Source organism: Cydia strobilella, chromosome 18, assembly GCF_947568885.1.
Source record: "Cydia strobilella chromosome 18, ilCydStro3.1, whole genome shotgun sequence".
In the NCBI taxonomy this organism is placed as follows: Eukaryota; Metazoa; Arthropoda; class Insecta; order Lepidoptera; family Tortricidae; genus Cydia; species Cydia strobilella.
The window spans coordinates 8,185,565-8,197,158 of NC_086058.1; the positions used below are offsets into that span (position 1 = coordinate 8,185,565).

The following is an 11,594-nucleotide window of genomic DNA, read 5'->3' on the forward strand; positions in this document are numbered from 1 at the left end:
TCGATAACCGATTCTGTGTGCCTTTGGGCACTTATTATAAGATTTTATTTACCAGGTGATGCAGGGCAATCCTCACTATCAAATGATGTATCATTGACATTATTATTTTTTTCGTCTAAGTGAACGGTCACAATATAATTTTTTTTTTCTTAATTTGGTCTCCGGTACAACTTTAGCCCGAAGAATACATTCTGTGTTGCTTCTTTTTATTTCGACATAGCCTACATTATTTTCCACATATCCGTTCCTTGATGCCCTAAAACAATAAAAAATGAATGAAGTTAACGTTTAAGGTGTATATGTAGACTAAACATTGCAGGTAAAATATAAATACCAAAATGTTTAATGTATGTATTTCACTGATACGTACAGGAGGGCCTTCGCTCCTCTAATTTCGGCGGCATTGTGCTTATCACTGTTATGATAATAATTTAAAATCATAACTAGGTCCATGTGGGGCAAGTTTGTACAATCTGCTCGCATAAACTCGCTCATCCTTCTTGCAAAACTCAGTCCAGGGTCTGCGCAAGGGTCGGGTCGTCGTGAAGGCAAGAAAACGTCCAATATGCAGTGCCAAGTTGTCGAAAGTAGATTTAATCTTTGTTCAAATACTCGCAGATGTCGTGGGGAATCAGAAGTCCGTGGCTCGTGCTGAGGTCGTCGAAAATCTCAATGATAACCATATGATAACACTAAATCGCATCAGAATATGCTTTAGTTATTATTCTGAGGTTATTTTTCGGCAATGACAGCTAAGTGACACTGACAGTTGACTTGACATCGTTTTTTTTTCTATCTCATCAATTAAATCACGTGCACAGGCATTGCAGTGCCTGATCTGCTATTAAATTTCTCAAACGTCATCTCGGTCACTTAAAAAAATATATTTAATAAATAATACGAAATAAAAATGAAAGAGCTGCATTTCCGTGATCGTTATGACGAATACTATCGGATAAAAATATAATTTGCCTATCTTCAAAAAACTTTACCTACCCAATTGTCAGTAAATAAGAACAAAAAAACTATACTCATCCTTTCTTTAAAGGGCCCTTCACACTCATGCGCAAAGCCGCGAATGCGAGTCTGGAGTCTAGTTCGCTAATCAGCGAAATTGACTCCACACTCGCATTCGCGGCTTCGCGCCGCGTAGCCTGGAGCGCGCTTAAGGTGCTAGTACTAGTGTAAAACAAAGATAGTATGATTCTCTCTGTCTATGTTTGAAATGAGACTGTCCTTTGACAAACTATACTTAGTAAAATTAAAAACCGGTATCGGAAAGTTTTGTTTGGACATCTCTAAGCAACACAAATGCCAAGCATACTTCAAACAGAAATTCGTTACTCGTTTGTCTGGCTCATAATTTTGTAAATGTTAATCGTAAAGAATGTGATTTTCTCAGTTAATTATGTAGTTCTGTTTACAAAGTGGAATGTGAATATTTCCTTAATTAACGAGTGTATTCACTAGTTCAAATATTGAGCAGTGATACTTTACAGTGGAATAGTCTAGTAAAGTTATGGAAAGAAATACTAATGTTTTTAAATTTCAAGGGTCTAAAATGGTTAGTATTTAGCAATAAACTGCCCCTGGCAGTTTAGCTTTAATATGTGCACTAAACATACGCAATGGTCTAATCACTGACGATATCGATAGGATATCGGATCTTTGGGAAGGTGATATCATAAGATGGAATTTTTCTCTGATGCGGACTTGGTTACAAATTATCAAACATGCTAGTGAAACTGGTGTCTAAATGATATGTCTCCTTACTATAAACAGCAGTGAAAACAAACCTCTCTGTTATAAGAAATTATTTTTCTCTTTTTAGATTGTTTCAGGCAAAGGTCCAAACACTAACTTCACCAACAAAACCTTCACCATGGACACAAGTTTTCGTCCCAACCTGTTCTCATCTACCTTGAATTTGCCACGAAATTTTGAAAAGCAAAGTTCTGCAGCATCAGTGGCCAGCAGCCAACGGAGTTTATACTATAGACGAGATACCTCTCCCACTGATTCTGGCCGTAGTGACTTGCAGCCGCGAAATTTCTACCAACCTTTCCATTCAAGAGGCTTTTCTCAACGATCAGTGTACAATGACAGACCAGTGTCACCAGTCTCAGTGAGAAGTATTGGTAAGATTTTATTTTATTTATAGCTAACAGCAAAGAGGCCCAAGACCGAAAAAAATGGAAGAATCTTGAAGAGGCCTATACCTCTTAGGACGGTTCTGGAGGAATTTTTCAATATAGACAAATTCTGTTTTAATCTTAGATTTTTTTATTAAAATTTATTACCCAGAAATAAAAGGCTTTTTTTTTTATTATTTATTAAATATTGATAGAAAAATAATTCCCTAAATATTTTTCCATATTCTCAAATATTTAAATGCTTATTATATGCAGATTCAACAGCCAGTCGGGCAGATACAGTCAAATCTTGTATTGATACAATAAATCAATGTACTAAAGAAGAATTGAAAATGATTAAACATTTAGTGGATAGAAAACTTGAATATAAGAAAAAAGCACAAAAGAGGCGGAAAATGCAGATGTCCGTAAATAATTTCCAAAATAGGTATGAGGATGACGGTGAGCAAGGATCAAGCTCATCAATCGGCAATGATGACTGTGTGTCGACACGGACGGGATACAGCTGGAGACAGTTCTCACAAAGAAATGGTGTACTCCCAAATGAGAACACTTTGTACCCCCAGAATAATACAATGTGTGGTCCTAGAAATACCTTCTTCTCTCAAAGGTACACAAGTGGCCAAGCAAATATTTCTTCCATGCATAGAAACACTCTTAATGCCTCCATATGTTCGACTAAAAGCATGCAAAATATGACAATGATGTCTCAAAGATATCCCTTACCTGCCTATCGGTTCGGGGGTGGATTTCAATTCCCATCTCAAAAGTTTAACAGGTCTACACTTTATGAGGAGCAACAGCAAGTTAAAAGCAAGCAGGTTCCAAAGGCAGATTGTGCTAATAAAAAGATGAATGTACAAAGAGATCAGATTGATGAACTGAGTGATGAAAATGACAACATATTCCTGGATACAACAGAAAAACAAAAAGCAGTGGCAAAGAAAAGTGGAAAGAGAAAAGCTGAAAGTTTAGGAGACATACCAAATCTTACTACAAAGAAACCAAAAACTTGTTCAAGTAATGACAAAGTTAAGAAGCAAACACAAAATATAGATAACAATGAAAAGAATGAGTTTGAATTTGTGAAGCCACAATTTCCTGTCAAGAAGTCTGCCCCTGCTAGGCTTCGTGAGAAAATGATCTCAAAATCTACTGGCATTCCAGACCTACTTTGTAGTACTCTAGAGAATGAAATCCCGCAACCCCAGCCAGTACGAGCTCCTAGCCCAGAGCCACACATAGAACCTGAACAAGATAACCCAGAGCTGACTACCAGTGACATGTCCATGAGGCCCAGCTTTATGAAAAGAAAATTATTTACCCAGACACTTGATGTCACTGAGAGAAAAAATAATAGCTTTGATAGTGGTCGAGCGGACAGTCCACAAAGCAATATCTATAGTGCATTGTCTAGAGAAAAACATAAGACAAGAAAATTGGTCACCAGCCAGTCCCTTTTAAGTCGTGATGTTTATCAAGATGACGATAATCTCTTAGATTTGATTCATAAGATTGTCCCTCCAAATCAAGTTAATTCAACTATAACAGCTAACACCACCAAACCAAGGGTCAGTGGGACTAAGAATGGTGATGATAAATGGGATGTTACTTCAATTATATCAACACGTAATAATGACAGTGTCAGTGAAACTTACACAGATGATGAAATATTCAGAGTTAGTATTAATGATACAAAGAGTAAACCACAAGAAAAACCTGTGTCCAAAAAAAATATACAAGAGGGGGAAAATAATGTTGCGAATAAACCTGCAAATAATGTGAATGCGATAAATGACAAAAGTGTCAAAGATGTTTGTAACACAAATAGCAGAAATGTAGGCAACATGAAGCCTCCAAGTGATAGAAATGTTAAAAGCCGTAGTAATGCAAATCAAATAAATGTTAACAATACTAAAGATGTTGGTAATATAAAAACAACAAATAATAAAAATATCAAAGATCTAGAGGAAAGTAAACTGGCAAATAATAAAAATGTCAAAGATGTTGGTAATAAGAAAAGAGCAAATAATAAAAATATCAAAGATGTTGATGAAATAAAGCTGACAAATAATAGAATTGTCAAAGATGTTGGTGATGAAAAACTATTAAATAGCAAAGTTGTTGTAATTAGGAATCCCCTAAGTAATGAAAAATGTAAAGACCTAGATGATAAGCATAACACAAATAATAAAAACAACAAAGATGTTAAGAGAATGCTTCAAGCAGCTCCCAGAATGGATAGTCCTGTGAAACCTTGTAAGTATTTGTACGAATTGTACGAGTAATTGCTATTGCACAGAACTGTTGGTCAGTTATTGTATATCATTGTTAACACGTGTATTCATTGCGTAGGTCCCGCGAAGAGGGTCATGCTGAGCCGCAGCCGTATCGACGCGTTCTGGGACACGGACGAAAGCGACCACGAGTGTGCCGAGCGGCGCCATTTGTCCCCGATGCAGGTGCACCACCACACAGGTAATCATTTGTAATTGTAACCCTATACATCATAGCTTCTAAAGACACGTAGGTATTGATTGTACGAGTGTGTCTTTCAGATGCGGAGAAACCGCTAATTAATTGAGGGAGGTTTTCTTTCCTGACAGTCTTAAAATTGCGAAAGTATCACCAATTTAATTTAATTGCTCAAAGGTTAACTGGAAGCGATCCCTGAAAGGGATAAGTTCGCCTTTGTACAAATGATGCGTTTTTCTCTTGTTTTATGTTTCTTTTTGTACAATAAAGAGTTTTACTACTACTACTACTACTACTATTTACAAGTCTGTATTACTACACTACTATTATCTGACCCCTACAAAAAAACTATTTCAGGAAACCAAACTGATGACTGTCAAGCAGCTTTACGTTTTTAATATTTGTATACTCTGGTTAGAAAAAAATTACATAAAGATATTCACTCGCAAATAACATTTACTAGACAAAAAGACCTAGGAAATTATCGTAATCGAAATGCAGATGACATAATTTTATGCCGATCAAGAACAATGACTTATGGGCAGAAATCAATCACATATGAAGGTGCGAAGTTTGAATCAACACGTGAAGTGAAAAATGACAAATCTCTTTTAGTCTTTAAGCGCAAGTTAAGTGTACACGTGTTAAAGAATATTTATTTTAGCTGACATAGGTCAACACAGTGTATCCTTTTATACTAATCTTATTGGAGCTGCAAGTGTCTATAGGCTATGGTGGCTACTTATCATTGGACGACTTGTGCGCTTGTTCAATCCTCTTGTTCTTGCTGCTACCGTGGTATAAAAAAATTAGATGTAGATGTATAAAAAAATTAGGTAATAGTAGTAGTAGTAGTAGTAAATCACTTTATTGTACAAAACAATAATAATAATAATAATAAGTAGTCTTTCTTAGATATAATGTTTAAAATGTTATTATAATAACTTTATATAATAGTTTTTATTTTTTTAATTTTTGGAAATACTTTGGGAACTTATTTTCATACGTACATAAAAAATAAAATAAACAGTAATTGTGATATGATGTATGCACTGTAAGCATACTTTTACGCGATACTTTGTACATGTTCATTTTTGGTGTTCCGTACCCAAAGGGTAAAAACGGGACCCTATTACTAAGACACCGCTGTCCGTCTGTCTGTCAGCAGGCTGTATCTCATGAACCGTGATAGCTAGACAGTTAACAATTTTCACAGATGATGTTGCTGTTTTAGTCTTACGAATATAAGTAAATAAGCAATGAGAACTATATGTAGTGCTAATAAGAGAGGCCTATGCTCAGCAGTGGGCGATAAAGGGCTGATATGATGATGATGATGATGCTAATAAGTGATGTGATGAATTGTGATGTTTCAGTGAAGTAATCAATATTTATGTTGTGCCTGTTGTACACTGTTTTTTTTTTATATTGAAAATTTAACAAGAATTACAACATTAAAAGTATATACCTTAATCTAATGTTCGCCAAACTGTGAAACAGTTTGTTGGCGGTGCACTCTAAAATTATTAAACTAAATAGGTACATTAGAAATAATAAAGAGAGCCATTTAGGTGGTAGGATATTTGTTTACGAGACAGTCTCTCTGTTAGCACGTGTTTTGTATAGCTGTGTGCTGTGCAATATAATAACAGTCAAAAAGAAAATGAAAATTATGAAAAACTCAAATTTTCAAATCAATCAATTGACAATATTTCATAATTAATTGTAACATAATTAGTTATAAATTACCTATTAATATTATATAGGTATTTCGGTATCTTACGGTATATTAATGTATATTATAGCTACGTCTGTTGAAGGCTTAATTAATTTTGCGTACCTACCTAATTTATAAATGAAGGGTCCATATTGAGTTTGTAAGTCATATCTTAGATACGCATAACAACTTGTGTCATAATCATCATTGCGCAATTGCGCATACAAATGAAAAGTCATAAATATAATATATTGTGCCATACATTTTTAGCCATAGTATTTGATGACATACTCAGCAGTTTTCATATATTTTTTGTGCATATAGATTTTAATTATAACGAATCAAATGTCATACCAGCTAAAAGCATATTTATCGATACTTATAATGGTTTTACGTATAACGTTTTGTAGCACAATAATTTAAATAATTAGTTATTGATATATACACCCTCCTCCGTAACGTTTAAAACGTATTTGTCTACGCTTATATATGAATACTTACGAGTTTTTCATTATTTTTTGTTGATTTAAGTTACATAAATAATTTAAGAAACTAATTTCCCCTCTCAGTCTCTCAACAACTCCTCGGAAAAAAACCATAATCTCCGTCCAAACACTTAATTCGAGGGCTTCTATTTCTGCGTAGTTTGTTTGTCCTTCGGACATCTAAAGAAACCTAACGAACCTAACCTGCCTACTATTTAAATAAATCTATATGGTAAAGATCAATTTTGTGTATTTTTTTCAAAATTTTTGACCCAGTAGTTTCGGAGATAAAGGGGGGGGGGGAATGGTAATTTTTTGCCTATTTTCTTGAATAACTTCTAAACTATTTACTTTAAAATTATAAAAAATATATATTTGAGATTCTCACAAAGAGCTCTTGTAACACGATATAGTTTGACAAACTTTATTTTTTTAATTTTCTCATTTACCCCCCAAAAGTGGCCCCCGTGTTTAAAATTAATATGTTTACGTTACATGTCCATCTTTGGGTCACAAACGTACATATATATACCAAATTTCAACTTAATTGGTCCAGTAGTTTCGAAAAAAATAGGCTGTGACAGACGGACAGACAGACGCACGAGTGATCCTATAAGGGTTCCGTTTTTTTCCTTTTGAGGTACGGAACCCTAAAAACCATAGACCATATCTGACCACATCATGTTGTATGTTTCATTTATTCATGTATCGTTTTTCTTTCACAGACTTGACACAGAATTACGGAGTCAATCCCAAGCAAAGTGGCCCCGACACCCAACCGACTTCAACAACGAAAGTAACAAAAACTAACAAAATTCCTTTATTAGTGTTGCAGGACATAGAGAAAATCCCGAAAAAGCAAACAAGCAAAAGATTAACAAATAAAATTCAATCAAAAACAAAGAAGAAGTCTGATGATAAGTCTCAACCTGAAAAAATAACGACGGTACAAAATAATAACGAAACATCAAACACATCACTGAGGTCAAGAAGACTAAAAAACCTATCAGCTGCGTTGGAATCCGCGAATAATTCAGATCTTAAAGAAAATGATACTTCAATTAAAGAAAACATACCAACTAAAGCAAAAGTTCAAAAGAAACAAAAGACGGCGAAGAAAGCAACACAGGAGAATAATAATAAGACTAAAGCGACCGAAATCACAAAAAAAAGAAATAAAAAAGAAAATCACAGTTTAATAGAAAACTCTAAAAAACGAGTGGAAACCCCAAAACGCCCTAATAAAACTTCTAAAGTACAAAAACCAGCTAATCAAATGAAAATGGATATTTGTAAAGTTTTAAGATCACGCAACATTGACCTGTCATCTTCGTTTAATTCTGACAAATTTGAACTAACAATGACCCGTACAAGAAAATCTCGAGCGCCAAGCAAAAGAATTTCTTTCAATAAGTCGAAAAATATGCTGGCCAACGACAAAATCAGAAATAGAGCAACCAAGACGTGAGGTACACACACGAATTGAATCACTTAACTTCAAACTCGGGTAAATCCATCTGACAGATTATGCTATTTTGGTATTAATAAAAGGTAATAGGGTAAGTAGATATTTGTTGAGAGGGTCGAATAGATTTACCTGAGTTTTAAAGTTAAGCGACACATTTATAACTAGTTTTTTTTTACATAATTAACGTTCCATCCGCGCTGAAACTTTTTCAAACGGCGTTGTCTTTATTACAACCATTAAATGAAAGTTGCAGATTTTAAATTAGATGAACTTCGTGTTTTTAGGGTTCCGTACCCAAAAGCTAAAAACGGGACCCTATTACTACGACTCCACTGTCCATCTGTTTGTCACCAGGCTGTATTTCATGAACCGTGATAGCTAGACAGTTGAAATTTTCACAGATGATGTGTTTTTGTTGCCGCTATAAAAACAAACATACAGTCCGTTAACTGAGAACGACCTTCGAATTTTAGAAAGATACATCGGGTATCGGCGGTAACACGCGAAGGTGATACTGCTGTTCTGCTTTCTTATTAAGAGCGCTATTACATTTCGGCGTTGAGCGAGTTTAGGTATTTTACGCGCTGCGGCGGGCTGTGCGAGCTCAGTATGCCGATCCCTTCTACCACGTTTTCCCTCTCGCTCGCACTACAATGACGGATTAAATAATCTTGATCCTTCGTGAAGCATACTGAAAACTATTATAACGACACTAACTGTACTTAAATTTTAAAATCCTAATTATTGTTATTTGGTACGAAAATACTAAATCCAGTGCAAATGTACTTACTTTTGTATTATAAAAGAATTATTTTATACTAGAAAGAAATTATACTCGCTTGTTTACATGTTTCGTCATTACATTTGGTACAGGTACAGGGTAACCGTACCGCTTGGGTAGCGAAACTATTTTAGCTATATGTAGCAGTGTTGGCCGTAATTGTTAATTTTAATTAACCATTGATCAATTGCATTAACCATTAGTTCCGCCATTAACCAATTGCATTACGCACCAATTGCATTAAAGTTAATTCGAATTAAATTTTTGAGACGTTAATGGCCATTGAAGTTAAAGTTTTGTTTAGTGTTGTTTGACATATCAGTCAAATTTGACATATTGACAGTTTTTGTCTTTTTTAGTGAAAATGAACATGGTTTGTTTGCTAAATTATATCCCAAAAAGATAATTTTCACTGAAAATGACAAAAACTGTCAATCTGTCAAACTTGACTGATATGTCAAACAACACTAAACTATGTCACTTAGTACCAAACTTTAACAAAACGTTAATTTTCACAAAAAAATACAAAAACTGCCAAACTGTCAATTTTGACAGATGTGTCAAACTGCATTTTCCATCCCATGACTAATGATGAAGGTCCTATCAAAATCGGACAAGCCGTTTCGTTTTGGGATCCAAAACTGTCAAAATGTCACAAACTGTCAATTTTGACAGATAGTATAAATCTACACTTAACAATGTCACTGGGTGCTAAATTCTATCCCAAAAAGATAATTTTCACTGAAAATGACAAAAACTGTCAATCTGTCAAATTTGACTGATATGTCAAACAACACTAAACTATGTCACTTAGTACCAAACTTTAACAAAACATGTTAATTTTCACTAAAAATGACAAAAACTGTCAATTTTGACAGTTTTGACAGATGTGTCAAACTACATTTTCCATCCCATGACTAATGTTAAAGGTCCTATCAAAATCGGACAAACCGTTTCGATTTGGGATCCAAAAATGTCAAAATGTCGCAAAATGACAATTTTGACAGATTGTATAAATTTACACTTAACAATGTCACTTGGTGCTAAATTATATCCCAAAAAGATAATTTTCACTGAAAATGACAAAAACTGTCAATCTGTCAAATTTGACTGATATGTCAAACAACACTAAACTATGTCACTTAGTACAAAACTTTAACAAAACATGTTAATTTTCACTAAAAATGACAAAAACTGTCAAACTGTCAATTTTGACAGTTTTGACAGATGTGTCAAACTACATTTTCCATCCCATGACTAATGTTGAAGGTCCTATCAAAATTGGACAAGCCGTTTCGATCTGGGATCCAAAACTGTCAAAAATGACAATTTTGACTGATAGTATAAATCTACACTTAACAATGTTACTTGGTGCTAAATTCTATCCCAAAAAGATAATTTTCCCTGAAAATGACCAAAACTGCCAATCTGTCAAATTTGACTGATATGTCAACCAAACCTTAGTTCCACTAGGTACTGCCAGAGTTCAGCATCAGCTCTATCATGGGTACTGCTCTCCTAAGTGCTCATCAAGACGAGTCGGATGACTAAAACAGCGTGTGCCTATGTTTCACCAATCCTAAGTTCCACTAGGTACTGCCACGGTTCAGCATCAGCTCTATCATGAGTACTCCTCTCCCAAGTTGCTCATCAAGACGAGTCGAATGATCAAAACATTGTGCGCCTATGTTGCACCAAACCTAAGTTCCAGTAGGTACTGCCAGGGTTCATAAGGAGGATGAGTAATACATACTCAAAACTTATACAAGTTCAGTCTTAGTTATATCGGAGCATCGTTTATAATGGCGTAAACGCCATCGACAATAAGGTCCCTTTTTATAGGAAATACCACATTTTATTCTGTTTTTAGTATTTGTTGTTATAGCGGCAACAGAAATACATCTGTGAAACTTTCAACTGTCTAGCTATCACGGTTCATGAGATACAGCCTGGTGACAGACGGACAGACAGACAGCGGAGCACCACTTAAATATCTAAAAACCAATAATCTTAAAAACAGAATAAAATAGATATTTAAGTGGTGCTCCCATACAACAAACGTGATTTATTTACTGTTTTGTGCGTAGTACGGAACCCTTTGTGCGCAAGTCCGACTCGCACTTGGCTGTTTTTTATTTTATTTGCTACCTATAAAATGTCAGGTAATTTCAAATATTTTTATTGTTGTTCGGAAGTTTGTTATGTTTGTATATACTATAACAACAAATACAGTACTCGGATCAAAGTTTCTCAGTCGCAGTTTACACGCACACAGTATAGCGTTTTACACGGCGCCTGCCGCACACAACGATAAAAAACCTCGTTGTCGCCGTCGAAAACGTGCGGAGCCGACCGACACAGGTCCGACCTCTTCAAGCTCTGCCGCGGTACTGAGATCGCCAGCGCGCGTCATCGGCAATATAGAGTGTTCAGCGGTGAGGTGGAATGGCTGGTTCAGTAAGGCGAGGAAGGAAAGCCCGTCTTGATGGTCACAATTTATTATATTTAAAGCACA

At 35.1% G+C, this 11,594-nt stretch overlaps 1 protein-coding gene across 1 annotated transcript; it reads left to right on the forward strand.

Annotated features, from left to right (window-relative positions):
- The first annotated feature begins 1,359 nt into the window (after nucleotides 1-1,359).
- LOC134749727 (putative uncharacterized protein DDB_G0277255) lies at nucleotides 1,360-9,354 on the forward strand. Its single transcript, XM_063684748.1, has 5 exons — nucleotides 1,360-1,564; nucleotides 1,832-2,138; nucleotides 2,409-4,412; nucleotides 4,509-4,631; nucleotides 7,556-9,354. Exons 1-5 carry the CDS (start codon nucleotides 1,520-1,522, stop codon nucleotides 8,296-8,298), a joined length of 3,222 nt encoding a protein of 1,073 aa, XP_063540818.1. The 5' UTR covers nucleotides 1,360-1,519; the 3' UTR covers nucleotides 8,299-9,354.
- Nucleotides 9,355-11,594: the final 2,240 nt, after the last annotated feature.